General features: G+C 51.9%; 3 protein-coding genes across 10 annotated transcripts in view; 1 reads left to right on the top strand and 2 right to left on the bottom strand.

Moving 5' to 3' along the window:
• Positions 1-16827, top strand: part of CHRAC1 (chromatin accessibility complex subunit 1) — an 873427-nt gene that overhangs the window by 311465 nt on the left and 545135 nt on the right. The window lies entirely within an intron of this gene.
• The window catches only part of TRAPPC9 (trafficking protein particle complex subunit 9), a 723405-nt gene that overhangs the window by 215557 nt on the left and 491021 nt on the right, over positions 1-16827 (bottom strand). The gene's annotated exons all lie outside the window — the stretch shown is intronic.
• LOC126960567 (keratin-associated protein 5-1-like) lies at positions 807-16784 on the bottom strand. 3 transcript variants are annotated; one of them, XM_050800242.1, is made up of 2 exons: positions 6986-16784; positions 807-6805 (listed from the first exon to the last, which is right to left on the bottom strand). In XM_050800242.1, exon 2 carries the CDS (start codon positions 4189-4191, stop codon positions 3148-3150), a length of 1044 nt encoding a protein of 347 aa, XP_050656199.1. In that variant the 5' UTR covers positions 4192-6805; positions 6986-16784; the 3' UTR covers positions 807-3147. The 3 variants fall into 3 exon arrangements, with proteins under 3 accessions (XP_050656199.1, XP_050656200.1, XP_050656198.1); XM_050800243.1 differs by lacking the exon at positions 6986-16784 and adding an exon at positions 6886-6951; XM_050800241.1 differs by lacking the exon at positions 6986-16784 and adding an exon at positions 6846-6945.

Raw genomic sequence — 16827 nt, 5'->3', positions numbered from 1 at the left:
CAGCTCCTACTTATCAAAAAGGGGAAAGGCTCCAACCCCACTGTTGCAAATGCTCTAAGACAGGAAGGGATTTAGGCTCCCTCCCAGGCAGCCAGTCCAGAAACAGGCAATGCAGGATTCCTGGAGAACTGCACAATTGGAAGGAGATGAAAAGTATCTAATTGGAAAACAACAACAACAGCAAAAGTGGGAATGTGGGACAGGCCTTCTGGAAATAGGAAATCCACCTTTTTCAGCCGGCTATCAACCAGACTCACCTCCAGTCTGAGTTTCCTGTTTGTGAGGGCAGTGCTAACATTCAGCGTCCACCAACATCAAGGAATCCTCAAATAGGCGGCAGGGGCTTCTTTGAGAAACTGAAAGCTCTCTAGTGCTCCTGTGATGCCTGGTGTGGTCTGCCTGCTGCTGTCCAGCACCACTGCCCCAGCGCCTCGCCCTCCCTCACGCTCAGTTATGGATGCACCTTGGCTCTCAAGACTCTGTCTCGGTCCTCGTTTCTCCCACCATGTGTCTGGAGTGGAGGCAGCTGGTTAGCACGCAGAGACCTGATGAGAGTGCGGCTGTGCCTAGAACCAGCTCTGACGCTCCCTGTTCGACACACCCACCCCTGTGTGCACAGCACCTCATTCTTTCATGCATTTCACCCTACATGGGATGTTGTTACCTTTTTTATTTATTTTTTTTTTTTTGAGACAGAGTCTCACACTGTCGCCTGGGCTGGAGTGCAGTAGCGTGATCTCAGCTCACTGCAACCTCTGCCCCCCAGATTCAAGCGATTCTCCTGCCTCAGCCTCCCAAGTGGATTACAGGCGCCTACCACCACGCCCAGCTAATTTTTTGTATTTTTAGTAGAGACGGGGTTTCACTATGTTCACCAGGCTGGTCTCAAACTCTTGACCTCGTGATTCGCCCGTCTTGTCCTCCCAAAGTGCTGGGATTACAGGCGTGAGCCACGGCGCCCAGCCCATGGGATGTTGTTTCTCAGGTGTGTGTCTCCATCAGCTGCCAGCATAGCGTCTCCTTGATGTTGGGCCTACGCCTGACCTATTTCTCCATCCTCCACCATGGTGCCTCGTACATGGCAAATGCCTCCTAGGAATTGTTTCCCATCAGGACAGGCCCTTCTGACTGACAAGAAACAAAGACCTGCGTGCCTGGAAGAGCACTGCTCAGCTCAGCAGAGCCTGGCGCCTGTGGATGCAGAGGACAGTGAGCCACCTCGTGCACTGGCCAGGCTGCTTCTGTCCTGGCTCCGCACAGACTCCCCGTGCGACCCCCGGCAGGTCCTGTGCCTCCTGCTCCCCTCCCCCTACAGAGTGGCCTCCCACACCCTGGAGGACAAGCACCTCCTTCAGGCCGTGCTGAGGGGTGAGTTCTGAGGTAAAAGAACCAGCCTCTCTCTTAATTAACCCACAAATCTGATGAGATTTCAGGAGCTGAAGGGGGGATAGAACATCAGCGGGGACACCCGATGAGGCCCTGAGGGGCTGCCTTCGAGCGGGAGGGACACGGCTTCAGAGGCCACTTCCTCAGAGACGGCAAAATCGCATTCCACACAGAGCGGGCCCCACGCTCTGAAAACATATTTGATCCTGTGACATTTATAAGCCACCAGATTTTCCTCACAGGAGCTAAAAATAGCTAACACAGTTCCAATGAGTCCAACAGCAACAGCCACCCTAGTCCGGAAGCTTGGGCCAGCCCAGGCCAAGAGGGTTGCCATGGAAACAGCAGGCCTGGGAGGATGCCATGAACAGGGAGGGCTGCGCACCTGCCCCACAGCCTCAGGGGACTCGGGCGACCGAGGTGGCTGTCCCGGACGGGGCACGCCAGGGTAGGTGGCACCTGTCTGAGGGGAACAGCAGGCAACCTGTAACGCTCTAGTGTGTCATGTAGCCTTTTCCTTTTGAAATAAACGAAGGGATGTTTGGCAGACAGCAAGGACTCTGGAGTCTGAGAGAGGCAGGGACAGCAGGGGACCTGTCACAAGCTGACTCTGGGGACCTAGGTAGGGCACGCTGTGTCTGGGTGTCCTCGGGAATAAAATGGGGACGGCAACACGGCACCGCAGGGGCTGTGGGGCGATGTGCTGTGCCTTCTGGTGCCTGGCACGTGTCCTCAGTGCACAGGGCTGCACTCCCTCCACCTCCAGCTGTCCAAGCTTGGAGAGGGAGAAGGAGAAAGGAACAAGTGTCGCCTTCTCCGGCCCAGAAGGCCCGGCACCAGGCACATGTCATGGGGGAAACCCTCAGCCATAGCCGTGGGTCTGGCTCACTCGCTTGCTCAGCAGACCGAGGACCCCCCTATGCCATGCAGGTCGCACTGTCCCCCTCAGGCCAAGCCATCAGCAGCATAAGGGGAGCCCATCACACAGGGCTTGCCAACCATCCCAGCCTCCTCTTAGTCCCCTCCAAAGGTCCCGTGTCTAATCAAACTGACATCGTTTCTGTTCCCAAATGTATCAGAGGTTTCTGCCAACCTTCCAGCTCCACCCACAGCCCCTAAGAAAACGCTCCCTGAACAAAAAGACCCTGAGTGTGACATGGTGGCTGACTGGCCCACAGAAAGACACTTGATGCAAACCAGCCAGACCCCTTGCGGGCCAGATGCCAATCACAATCACGGGCGAGTCCGTTGGTGACAGGCACTTGGGCTGAAAGGACTCACTGCAACTGCAGGCATGAGGACAGCAGCCGAGACAGGCGTCCCAGAAGGAGGGAAGGAAAGTGGCCGCCTTGCCCCTGAGCTTCCAGGTCCCAAGGCCAGTCCCCACAGCTCCCTTCCCCTGACAACACACTCACACCTCTTACGCTAGCAGATGTGTATCTTTGTTCCTGCCACTAAATGCTCTGGTTTTTTAAACCCCAATGCCTTTTCTTTCCTTTCCCCATTATCTCAGCATGCTGGAACCACACCGTTCCCACAGCTCTGAGCTCAGGTGTCTCCATGAGAAGCACAGTCTTTGCCGACCCCATTTTCCAGGTGGCTGCCCCCACCCCCGGCTCTGCATGACAGCGTTTGCGTCTGTGCCTGCTCTGCAGGCTTACAGGAAGGCTGACTTCTCAACACTTTCTGTTATGCCCACTGCACTCAGCACAGAGCCATCACTCAGTAAAATGTGTCTAATTGGATAAAAGAGACCCATACTCAAAAGCGCTGCTTCCACCAAGAAAGGGACTCCAGGTTCCTGAAGGGAGGCTGACCGCTCTGTAGCCCCAGGAACACGGTGCCTGGGATGGTGGAGGCACCACACTTATTTACAGACACACACCCCCAGGCTGGACAGGGTGTGCAGTTGACTTCCTTAGACATGTAAGAAGTGCCTTTTCCTTTCCACAAGGACAAGGGGAGTTGTGTAGACACTATGAGATGTGACCACTGCCCGAGGGAACACACGCCAGAGATGACAGCCTCACACAGAGCACTGCATTCCGAGTCACATGGGGGAGCACTGCATTCCGAGCCACACAGGGGAGCACTGCACTCCGAGTCACAGAGGGGAGCACTGCACTCTGAGCCACACAGGGGAGCACTACATTCCGAGTCACACAGGGGAGCACTGCATTCCGAGCCACACAGAGCACTGCATTCTGAGTCACACAGGGGAGCACTGCATTCCGAGCCACACAGAGCACTGCACTCTGAGTCACACAGGGGAGCACTGCATTCCGAGCCACACAGAGCACTGCACTCTGAGTCACAGAGGGGAGCACTGCACTCTGAGCCACACAGGGGAACACTGCATTCCGAGCCACACAGGGGAGCACTGCATTCCAAGCCACACAGAGCACTGCATTCTGAGTCACACAGGGGAGCACTGCATTCCGAGCCACACAGAGCACTGCATTGCGAGCCACACAGAGCACTGCATTCCGAGTCATACAGGGGAGCACTGCATTCCGAGTCACACAGAGCACTGCTTTCCGAGCCACACAGAGCACTGCATTCCGAGTCACACAGAGCACTGCATTCCGAGCCACACAGGGGAGCACTGCTTTCCGAGCCACGCAGAGCACTGCATTCCGAGCCACACAGAGCACTGCATTCCGAGTCACACAGAGCACTGCATTCCGAGCCACACAGCGGAGCACTGCATTCCGAGCCACACAGCAGAGCACTGCATTCTGAGCCACACAGCAGGCTGGCTCCCTGCTTGGCCACTTTCTGGATAAGTGACCGGGAGCAGATCATTTAACCACAGTTACCTGTGTGTAAAATAAGGTTATAGACAGTTGTCAAGCCCCAAAAGCTGTCAGGAGAGTCTGATGAAGTATTTAGGTGAAGCGCCTGGTCTAAGACGCCAACACCAACGGAGGGCTTTAAACGCCAACTTCACCGAGCACTTGCTGAGGGCTTCCTTTGTGCCAGGGACTCTTTTGGGAGCCACAACATCCATAAATCAATAGCCTCCAAGGAAAGCTTGTAAAATAGGTCATTATCCCCATTTTATGGCCAATAAAATGGAGGCTCAGAGAGGGAATGAGTTGCTTCTCGCCCCACCGCTGGTGAGAGGTGAAGCTGAGCCGTGGACCTTGAGCTGTTGGGCACCAATGCTGGCAAGCCCTCTAGAGAACAGCACTGCCAGGGTCCACTTTCCCACCACCAGCACCCCTCCCCACGGGCTCCCTGGGCACTAACAGCTTTGTTTTAGGGAACAAATGGAAGGAGAACAAAAGACAGAGAACCCAGTGACCAGGACCATAAAGGGGGTCTCATCAGTGGAGCAAGCCACAACTAAAGGCACTGCTTTAGCCAGGACAGCCACTCGGCCACTACACCAGAAGAGAAGGGCGAAGGGAGCCACCCAGGACGTGGCCCTGTGATGTCATCCTAGCAGGGACACAGTAAAGACGCTAACTCAAGACCCCTGTCGAATTCACTCCAGGTAGGTGGAGAACTTCAAAGGGCCCCATGAGGCCACCCTGGCCACTGGGTCAGACCACACAAGACCCAGGAGTCTCAGCAAAGCCTTAAGTTAGGTCACAACCCAAGACACAGAGAGCGAGGGCTGTGAGCGATGGAGGAAGGAGGCGGTGGTAAGAGGCTCTCACAGACTGAGCACACGTGTCAGATGCCTGAGGAGACACTTTATAGAGAACAGCTCATGTATTAGTCACGAGGAATCATTTCTCAGATGTGGAAATCAAAGTGTCAGGGGTTAAGTATCTTGCCCAAGATGGATGGCAAATAAATGCCAGATTGGAATTTGAATATAACCCCATCTGGCCTCATCACCTGTGGTCGGCATACTTTGGACCCTACAGTGTGTGAAGCTGCTGTCAACAGACGATGGTCTGAGCCCCATCCCTTGATGAGACTCCTCTAACCACCACTGAACCTCCCAGAGCTGGGACACCCAAGTGGCAGAAGCCTTTACAAAAGAATAAAGGCCCAGTAAGACTCCTGTCGGGGTGAATCTGCCCAGCGTAGCCCTCCGAAAGATTCAGCCTGGCCCGGAGCCCCGACACCCTGTGTTCCAGAGCCCTCTCCCTCTGTACCTGGTCTGAACTGGCCACCCCTCCTTGGGTTCTCCTGCCTTTCAATGTCATTCATCCTTTTTTTCAGGCTGACCCTCTGTCAGGCCAGCTCCACTACCACCTGTGTCTGTGCCTTCCACAGGCCACACCGCCCCACGGCTACCAACCACTGCGACAGGGGACCCAGCTGTTGAATCCGGACTCTGCCTCTCGCCAGCTGTAGGCCAGGACTCACCAATCTCTCCATCCTCAACAGGGAAGCCAGAATCCTGCCTGTTAGCCAGAGTTGTGGAGAGGACAGTGACCATGTAGGGGACACCCAAGCACCCCACCTGGCCCTCAGGAAGAGCCCAAGTGACAGAGCTGCTGTCCCTTCTACACTCCTCCCACTGCAGCTGGTGGGGCTCAGCTTGCATGGGGGCTCCACAGCAAGTCACAATCTGTTCCCAGTGGTGCCTGCGAGAGGCCAGTAGGGGGATAAAGAACGGTTGTTGGGTGGCTTAACCCCTAACTTGTTAGGATTTCCCCTCAGGGTCCAATTGTCACCAATACCAAGTTCCATAAAACAAGCAAACAAATAACAGAACATCTCCTTTTGTAACCCCTTCAGAGCTAGAGACAGGAAGAAAAAAACGAACAAGCCAATTACAGGACATGAGATCCCAACACGGAATGTCCTTCTCCTGGTATATGCTGAAGAGGAGAACAGCAGGAAACCCCAATCAGGCAAACCATGTGTGTACTCAAAACCCATGTGTGTACTCAGACAAACCCATGTGTGTACTCAAACCCATGTGTGTACTCAGACAAACCCATGTGTGTACTCAAACCCATGTGTGTACTCAGACAAACCCATGTGTGTATTCAAACCCATGTGTGTACTCAGACAAACCCATGTGTGTACTCAAACCCATGTGTGTACTCAGACAAACCCATGTGTGTACTCAGACAAACCCATGTGTGTACTCAAACCCATGTGTGTACTCAGACAAACCCATGTGTGTACTCAAACCCATGTGTGTACTCAAACCCATGTGTGTACTCAGACAAACCCATGTGTGTACTCAAACCCATGTGTGTACTCAGACAAACCCATGTGTGTACTCAAACCCATGTGTGTACTCAGACAAACCCATGTGTGTACTCAAACCCATGTGTGTACTCAAACCCATGTGTGTACTCAAACTCATGTGTGTACTCAGACAAACCCATGTGTGTACTCAAACCAACCCATGTGTGTACTCAAACCCATGTGTGTACTCAAACCCATGTGTGTACTCATACAAACCCATGTGTGTACTCAAACCCATGTGTGTACTCAGACAAACCTATGTGTGTACTCAAACCCATGTATGTACTCAGACAAACCCATGTGTGTACTCAAACCCATGTGTGTACTCAGACAAACCCATGTGTGTACTCAAACCCATGTGTGTACTCAGACAAACCCATGTGTGTACTCAAACCCATGTGTACTCAAACAAACCCATGTGTGTACGCAGACAAACCCATGTGTGTACTCAAACCCATGTGTGTACTCAGACAAACCCACGTGTGTACTCAAACCCATGTGTGTACTCAAACCTATGTGTACTCAAACAAACCCATGTGTGTACGCAGACAAACCCATGTGTGTACTCAGCTGTGCCTGCACATTTCTACTGTCTGCCCACTACACAGAGCGGGGATAGCTGTGGGTGCACACGTTCGGGTTCAAGGGCCTTATTTCTATATGATGGCAGTAGCTGCTGCCATCATGCCGGCTGTGGCAGGGAGGCATGGCAGGGAGGCATGGCTGGGGCTGCACACTTCACGGAGCCGGTGAGAACTCCACACCTTCTGAATTGGATTGGAAGCACCTGAGGTGCCACAGCTGCCCAAACCACCATCCAAACCGTAGCTACAGACCCAGGCCTCCTGCTCTATGGAGCAGGCAGGAGCCCCACCCTACTGGGCAGGGCTACAGCCATCGAAACTGCAGCTATGGAGACAAGCCTCCCTGTGCTCTTGCGGGAGCTGGGAACAGGCAGGAACTGCCTTCCCAGGTGTGGCTGCAGCCACCCTCCCAGTGGCAGGACCTGGCCGTTTCTGCAGCCTGCACCCTTGGGGGCCCCAGAAAGGATCCTCCCCTAATCCCTGCAGGCTCAGGGGTGTCTGCTCCCACTGCCTGACCTCTCTCAGCTCCTAGTGCCTGCTCTGATCTCAGAGCGGGGTACTTGTGGTGCCTCTTCTGGGCCCACCCATGGCTGCCTATGGACCAGTCAGCAGGTACTTTCTCCCCTCTGAGGTTTATAAAGGCCCCAGACTCAGCCAGAGCAGCAGAGAGGATGACAGAGGATAGCCAGAGGACAAACAGGGCAGAGAGATGATGGGATGACCAGCTACAGAGACAACCCCTTTGCTGATAGCTGGAGATGATGGGACAACCAGCTGCAGAGAGGAGCTACTCTCTCTGCTGGGAGCTGCAGACATCAGGACAACCAGTTTCAGAGGAGCTACCCTCTCCAGGGCCTCCTCCCTGCTGAGAACTGAACACTCAAAGGATGACCTGCCTACAAAGAGGAGCTTTCCACTGTGGTCTCCTCTAGCTGTTGTAACACTCAATGACACTCACTTCATCTTGTTCACCCTTCATATGTCTGTGTACCTCAGTCTTCCTGGATGCAGGACAAGAACTCGGGCAAAGGCACCACCAGCCACAGAGATTTCCAGGAAGAAAGTTGACAGTCCAAAGATCCCAGAACAGTAAGATTCAGTGTCTGTAATATATCACATGCTAAATAGCTATTACAACACATCAGAATAAACTTGATAGCCATCCATAAGCCATGAAGCCTGAGCAAAGGCACCAAGGTGTAAGAACACAAGTTGTATGTTCTCTTTTTTTCATTCATCCATTCATCCAACAAGCACATAGTATTTGTGGTTTTTCAGTAGTGTCTATCATCTAAACACCATCATATCCTGCCTCTTCCATCTATTCTTTGGAACATTTATCCATGTTGCCAAAATAAACTTGGGGTGAGCCTGAAGCTGGGCCTTGACATGGTGCCAGACATCAGTCCCAATCCTGGGGAACCCACTGCCATTCTCCCAGCCCCACCAGAAGCATGTGGGCACAGTGACCAGGAGGACACATGGACTTTCACAGCAGAACCCAAAGAGCTTCTACGAGAGCCCACCAGAGCTCCCTTCCTGGTCAGCTCAGGAAGGCCTGGTCTCACAGCCTTGAGCACCACAAGGGTCCTTATAATGGAGAGAGGTAGGCAGTCAGTCAGAGCCACAGAAGGAGGCAAACTCAAGCAGAGGCTGGAGGGAGGCTGGGCCATGAGCCAAGGAGTGCAGGGGCCTCAGGAAGTAGGAGGAGCAAGGGAACAGATTCCCCACAGGCCTCCAGCAGGTACACAGCCTGTTCCTCCATGTTCTGACCTCTGACCCTCAGGAGCGGAAAATATTAAATGTGTGTTGTTTTAAGCCAATAAGCTCGTGGTGATTTGTTAGAACAGCAACAGAGAACTAATGCCACCAATGAGAGTCAGACGCGTCTTGGCCTGCACATTAAATATCATGTAGAAGGTTTAATTTTTCATAAGCCTTTGGATACAATACATAGAAATCGGTGATCATACTGGTATTTTTTCTACCCCAGTGGCTCTCATGGTGTCCCTTGCAGCCTTGCACTAAATCGTGGCTGACAATGCTGCATCTCCTCCTTCTAAGTCCATGCTATGGAAACAGTGTAGCAGATCCTTCTAGGAAGGTTAGATTTCACTCCAGGCTTCCCAAGGATGGCTGAGGTGGAGAGGAGTTAAGGAATTTGCCCATTTTCACTGATTTACTGTTTTGCTCACTCATTGCATTTCATCCTTGTTCCCAGGGTAAGTGTGGCTCCCTGTGACCACGTAGGAGCTTTTGGAGGGATGGGAGACTCGTCCTTTCAGTTGAAGGCAACACAACTCATTCTCCTTTCAGGGCCTCAGGTCACGTGGGCCCCTTTCCCTTCCACTTTTAGATGATCTGCCATGAAATGTTCAGGTTTTCGTGAAAATTAAGCACACCTGCATGCTACAGCACACCTGCAAAGCCATCTGATATACATAACACAAGACCTAAAGGGCATCAGAACCAGTGAAGGATTCCTTCCGAGAACCAATTCTACCAAAATAAACAAACAAAAAGAAAACAACAAAAAAACCCTACAGAGCAAGTCTCAAACACAAGGATGCTTATTTCTATGTTATTTAAAATATAGAAACAATGGAATCAATTAAAATGACCGATGATAGCGCATGATTAGTAAATTATGATACGTATGTAGAATTGACTTATGCAGCTATAAAGAAATTGTGTTTGTTTTTGGCCAAGTGTGGTGGCTCACACCTATAATCCTAGCACTTTTGGAGGCCAAGGCAGGCAGGTCACGAGGTCAGGAGATCGAGACTATCCTGGCTAACACAGTGAAACCGCATCTCTAGTAAAAATACAAAAAAATTAGCCGGGTGTGGAGGCGGGCACCTGTAGTCCCAGCTACTCGGGAGGCTGAGGCAGGAGAATGGTGTGAGCCCGGGAGGTGGAGCTTGCAGTGAGCCGAGATTGCATCACTGCACTCCAGCCTGGGCAATAGAATGAGACTCCGTCTCAAAAAGAAAAAAAAAGAAGAGGAGCACCTCAGGAGGCCAGGGAATGCCTCTGAGCAGAGAGGATGTCTAGGGTGGGTCTGGGAGAATGAGGCGGGATTCTCCAGACTGACAGATGGACGGCAGTGTCTCCACAGGGTGTGTGGAGAACCAGTTCATCGCTGACTCTGGGAATGCACTCCCTCACAGAACACTAACTCAACACTCCCTAAGAATCCTCCGCCTTGGGGAAGATTCAGCGGCTATGATCTAAGAAGCCGAAAGCCACGTTCTACTCAGGGCTCTTCTACCAGACCCTGAGAAGGCCACTCTGAGCCTCAGGATCCTCATCTGGGAGGCAGGGGCCAGGGCTTTCGGTTTCTCAAAGATCCCTTCCAACTTTACCAATCCAAAGCTAAAGGGACTTCGGAGGTATTTCTACACAGAAAAATCATTACAAATATGCAGAACAGCATCTCCAAGACGATAAAGCACAGTTACTTAAGAAAACATAAAGAGATGAAATGGTAGGAAGCACGGCAACATTGTATACCTTTGAGTCCTCAACAAATTTGGGGAAAAACAATATTTGCTGGAGATCAGATTTTTAATTTCTCTAAAGTACGATTCCCACCAAGGACCTTAGACCCCAGTGCTGCTCATACATGCACTTGAGAAGCTTACGTGACAGCAGGAGAGGAATGCCGTCCATAACACTGCCCAAATGCAACTGATCTATCGCACCGAGCGTAACTGCGACTGTTGCTCTCCTACTGATCCACTGGACTCGGGGCCAGGTGAAGGTGCTGAACTGTCCTCAGCTCTAGGACTGCATCTGTTCCAAGTCAGCCCAGGCTGGCTGTAACTCTCTGTGGACCTGCCTGTCTTCGTCCCTCAGTGGGGGTCTGTGGGGGAGACAGGGCCCAGCTGCCTTCCACACACTTCTAACCACAATGCAAGGATGACGGCCCATTCATCTGCAGACCCTCAGCCCCTAGCACAGTGCTTTGCATGTTCAGGAATCGAGAAATGATTGTCCAGTGGAAAATGACCATTTAGGATAGTCCTGTGTTTTCTGAAATGTGCCCTCTGTAACTTGTAATACTGGGAGATTCTCTCCACATGACAATCCTTGAAAAGCCACCTTTTCCCCAGGCTGACACCCTGGGGTGCTGCAGCAGCTCCCAAGGCTCCCAGCCACCTCATTAGCTTCCTCTGAATAGACTGAGGTCTGCACACGTCCTCCTCAGGGGAGTCCGTCGGAGCTGCGGAACTGGGGCTCACAAGGTAGGTCCTAGGATCTCATTGAGCTGAAAATGATGCATTCATGAATTTTTAATAGTCAGAAAATGTATCAAGAACAAAGAACAAAGGTTTCCAAGGCAAAGAAGCTTTGCTTGCTGGTCTCCAGGAGCCCTCAGGTGACACTGGCTAAGATTTTCCATCCCGTGTCCATTCACATTCACCAACCTAACCTCTGCTTCCCTATTCCAGAGACGTCCCCCAGTGCAAGGGGAAACATAAACAATGCAATTACTTTTAAAAAGCAGAGACGCATCACACCGGGGAGAGAAGGCTCCATGTTCAGCAGAGTTGGCTACGTGCTGAATGTGGAACAGGTTCACTGGGGAGGACTAATTGGAAATAAAAGCATTTCCTTTAACCTAATCACCAATAAACAGCAGTGACGGAAGCACAGCAGACTGACATCTCGGGCTGACATCTCCCACAGCCTGTGCCGCAAGGACTTCCGGCACAGCACCAGGCCTGTCTGCGGGAGGCTTTGCAAGGGGAAAATGTCCTTGGTACCTATTCATTTTGAAAAACAAAAACTACCACTACTGCTTTTACATAGGACTTTTCTATGAAGTCGTGAAGAGTTCTGCTCAGCCAGTGTCTCTGGGCCCCTCCTCTGAGCCAGTCACAGTGTGAGAGTTGGGGGCAGAACAGACAAGGCCTCTGGCTTGACCATCTCTCATCCTAGAAGGGAGGTGGACACAGGGCACAGTCATCCCATTCCACCCCAGAGAAGGAGACCAGACGCCAGACAACCTGCATCCACGCCCTGCTTTGCTGGGTTCTCGGCACACGGAGTGTTGGGGAACACAGGATCACCCCGGGCCTGCCAGCTCCTCTCTCTGTCAGAGTGGGGTGCTCTCCCCCAGGGCTGAGACTTCGCACCCATCAAACCCTGTTCTCTGCTCCCACAGGACACACGCTACACCCTTCCTCAGCCCTAGCTCCTGTAGCAGTGGGGCTCCTGCAGGGAGGTACACAGGGCCAAGCTTGGTCCCGCTTCCAGAAGAGCCTACTGCGCACACACTGCTTCTGTGTTTGTCTCAGTCTGTTTCTTCATGTGTCAAATGGGTACAAATCTACCCGTTCCTTAGGGCCACAGGTGACACGATGCTTGGCACACGCTGGGTGTCAATAAATGCCAGCTCCTTTCCAATCCCGTTATAACAAAACCTTCTCGAGAGCAGGGACAGTGCTGTTTTTCTGTACTGGCCATAGGGGGGTGAGTCTAATAAGTGCTCAGTGAATCCCAATTAAAAGAACAAGGGCCTCATTTACATGCTGCGTACACACATGCATCAACATACATCATGGCAGGTTTCAGATGGTCATTTCTGTGTGACCTCAGCACCATTCCCAACATACGGTTTAGCACAAAATGGTGCTCCATTAAAGTCTTTGGAATGAAAATACAAAAGAATAAGAGAATACAGAGTCAACTGTAACATGACATATTAATATAGGGTAAGAAAAAAGCAGGCACCCTTTAGAGAGAGCAAACAGTCAATGTAAAGACAAAGTTTTAATAAGCATGGTAGTTTCTCTTTAAATGCAATGGCAGTGTGGTAGATTGCATTACCGTCCGAAACACTCAGGGCCCCTTCCTACAGGATCATCCAGCCTTGCCTTGTTGGTTTCTAGCCGCTTCATGACTTGTTTGACTGAGAGCATAATGGAAGTCACACGGGCCACTGGCCAGCAGAATGCTCATGAGCAATCCTGGGGTCCTTCCCCTTCGCTTTTCCCTCTGCCATACTCCCCGGTATGTCTCAGAGAGGACTTGGGTCACGGAATGGAAGCAGATCGCAGCAGAGCCACAACTAGGCCGCGATGGACACAGAACTTAAATGAGAAGCAAGTATTTGTGCCGCTGCACTAAGTCACTAAGATTCTGGGCCATTTGTTACTGGAGAATAAATTGTTCTGCACAGAATGCTACAGATTAGGGTTCGAATCACTCAATCCAGTTCCTACTGTACTGGCCGCTCAGCTAGGCACTGGTACAGAGAGATGATGAAGACAGGATTCCTGCCAAAGGGGGCTCCCAGTGGAGAGACTGATGTCTACACAATGACACTAGGCATGTCCTGTGCGTGACATGTGGACAGAGTGCTCCAGGAGCCCTGATCACAGTGGCTGGGGAAGCTAAAGGCATGTGACATGGTGAGGAAATGACTGGGCCCTCCAGGAAGAAAGAGCACAACTGGCTGTTCATGGCCTCGCACCCACAGCACTGTATGTTGTATTACCCCAATATTTTCCCTTTGTCTTCTCCTTCTGCTATGGAATAATAACTGCAAACTGTATAATAAAACAGATTTTAAAAAGCATGCATGGTTTTTGTTTTTTTTAAAAAAAAAAAAAAAAAAAAAAAACGGTGGCTGGGCAAGGTGGCTCACACCTGTAATCCCAGCACTTTGGGAGGCCGAAGCGGGCAGATTGCCTGAGGTCAGGAGTTCCAGACCAGTCTGGCCAACATGGTGAAACCCTGTTGCTACTAAAAATACAAAAAAGTTAGCCGGGCGTGGTGGCATGCACCTGTAATCCCAGCTACTCAGGAGGCTGAGGCAGGGGAATTGGGGAATTGCTTGAACCAGGGAGGTGGAGGTTGGGAGGTTGCAGTGAGCTGAGATCATGGCACTGCACTCCAGCCTGGACGACAGAGCTAGACTCCGTCTCAAAAAAAAAAAGCACAATGGTGCTTCTGTGTGCTCTTTCATTATGTAAAGCTGAGAAACCCGCACCCCTGGCTCACAGCCTGATCATCTCCCCCGTGTTTAGGTGCCTATTATCTGTGTGTCCCCACGTCCCTAGCAAGTCCTGGAAACGGGCCCCCACTATGGAGAGCCTTATGTTCTTTCCCAGGAGGGGATACCCAGTCTGACTCCTGTCTTCCCTGGATCTCAGAGAGCTCCAAGATGACCCTGAAATATGGTGGGAACAAAGCCAGCAGGGACAATGGGACTCGGCAGCCTGGGCTCCAGAATCATGTTGCTGGTGGGCAGGGATATGTGTGCTCACAAAGTCACCCATTCCTTAAGGGAGACGTTGTCTACTCCGGACAAGGCTCATGTGCAGAGGCCTCTTCCCGTTCTTCTCTTCACAATGACAGGAGACTTCCACAGAAGAGTACTCCAAACTCTCCAAGGAAATTGGAGCAACTACGCTTTATGGATGAGTTGTTAAATACGAGACAGGCACTACACCAGATGCACAAGAGCAAGTCACCCAACTTGTCCTCATCCCGGCCTAGCGAGGAAGGTACTGACATCGTCCCCATTTCACAGATGCCAACACTGAGGCTCAGAGAGGTTAAGGAACTGGTCTGAGATTACACCATGTGCCAATGTGGTGAAGGAAGGACTCTAACCCCCATCTCTGCAGCCCAGAAGCTTATGGACTAGCCACAATTTCTCACATGGAAAGACCATCAGCTCCAACTGCACTTCAGACAAACTCCATGCTAGAACAGCAGGAGTCCAGAGATGGCAGGAACAGCAGACATGGTTTTGTGTGTGTGCAAGATGTGTGAACACAGCCACATTCTCTGAACACACGTGTGCACACTGCACATGGATCGTACATGTCTAACGCAGTCATTCCAAGTGGAAAGATGAGTGAAGGGAATTGAGAAGGTGGCCCCTGATGGGCAAATGCCTGTTCTTATGCTTCAAGATCCAGTGTTGCTGCTTTGGGCACAAGACAGAGGGCATCGTGTCACACACCTCCCACCCCAGGGCGGCTTCTGTGCCCCCCCTTGGATGCCCCCGCCTCCTGTGCTCATTTGTACTGCAGCCCTTGCCTCCCGCTAGACTGGGGCCTCAAAGCCACTGTCCTTTTAATATCTGCATCTGCAGCGCCTGGTACGTGGCTTGGCTCCTGGAGAAAACGTGATTCAGAGTTGCAATGGACAAGCAAGCAGGGTGTGACAGAAGTCACTGCAGGAGGGTCTCATGGCCTAGGTTCGGATCCTGGCTGGGACACATCCTAGCAGTGCCACCTGGGGCAAGGGGCTTCACCTCACCAAGCCTGGGTCTCCTCAATGGGCTCGCAGGAATATGACAAGGGTCACAGAGGTGACAAGGCAGATCTGCAAACCTGCAGCTAACACTGAAGGGCTGGAAAAAGTGAACCTGTAGAGCACAAAGGTGTCAGCAAATGTCAGTGGGAAGCCGTGGAGGGCTCCTCGTCCCCCAACACCACCAGGCATTAAGGTTCAAGTGCGGGAAGCCCAAAATGCTCTCCCCTGCCATGGATGCTCTGATTGTGTCTATCTGGGGCAGTTTCCAGTGGCTAATAGATCTTGAGTTAATGTAACTTCACAAAGACTTTCGGAACTAACACAAATTAAATGACTCCATTATGTCAGCCTCATTTCACTTTGGTTTTGCCGCCAACAGTTCTAAGAGGCAAGTACTTTGCTCTATGACACTGTCTTGTTATCCAAGTTCCCAGCCAGTTTTCCACATCGAAGTATTTCTTTCATTATGCAAAAAATGTTGTGTTAGCCACAGTCTAAGGAAAGACAGCAATTTTTCTTGGCCATAAACAGCCTGGTCATAAACCACAGCCTGTTTCCTACGAGACCTCCTACTCTTGCTCCTTCTGCAGCCCACAGTGGGATTAGAGTCCCCTTCCTAGGCAGAAAAGCATCATGTAAGGCTGAAGGGAAGCACCTCGGAAACAGGTGCCAGCAATGCCCAAACAGGAGCTGGGCATCAGGAGTCCAGGTCCCAGCTCTGCCGCCTGATGCTGGTGCCCGCAGCATCTCTGGGCATCACGGCCTTCTGCTGGGAACTGTGGAACTTGGTCCCCAGTGCTGTTCACAGCCTCACTGGCATGTCACATGAGAGAAGATGTGAAAGTCTTGGACATAAGGGAACCCAGGACATAGGAGGCATTTGAGGACCCAAGAATGGGCAGGAAGGAGAGGATCAAGGGGAGGGAAAGCACGAGGGAAGGCAGGAAGCCAGATCTGGGCTGGGAGAAGCAGATGCCAGTAGCCTGAGATCCTTCTGGCACCCCGGAGAGAGGCCACTTCATACATCCTGTACCAGACCCCAGACACACGGGAGAAGCGCAGCTTCCCTCCGCCTTTCCCAGGGTCTCACTCATGAGAGGGAAGAATAGAAAAAGGGTCAGGTTTTCCAGGTACCTTGCAGGGTTACAATCAGCTCTACTTCTGCCTCCTCATGGGACCCAGCAGAGGCCCAGCTTGTTGGACTGGACCTAAATGTCAAGGGCCAAATTCAGGGAGTAGGGCTGTGGCAGGGGTGGAGTCAGGTGCCAGGCCTGCAATGCCCAGTCCAGTGCCCTTTGTCCAAGATCACAGTACAGCCTTTCTGGTGTGGCCAGAAGCCAACTGAACCTGAAAGAATGGGGGCCACATGGCTGGACAATCGCTGCCCCCTGCTGAACCCACTCCACCCCACCTCTGA

Source organism: Macaca thibetana, chromosome 8 (assembly GCF_024542745.1).
Source record: "Macaca thibetana thibetana isolate TM-01 chromosome 8, ASM2454274v1, whole genome shotgun sequence".
NCBI classification, from domain to species: domain Eukaryota; kingdom Metazoa; phylum Chordata; class Mammalia; order Primates; family Cercopithecidae; genus Macaca; species Macaca thibetana.
This window is presented reverse-complemented; position numbering and strand designations above follow the sequence as displayed.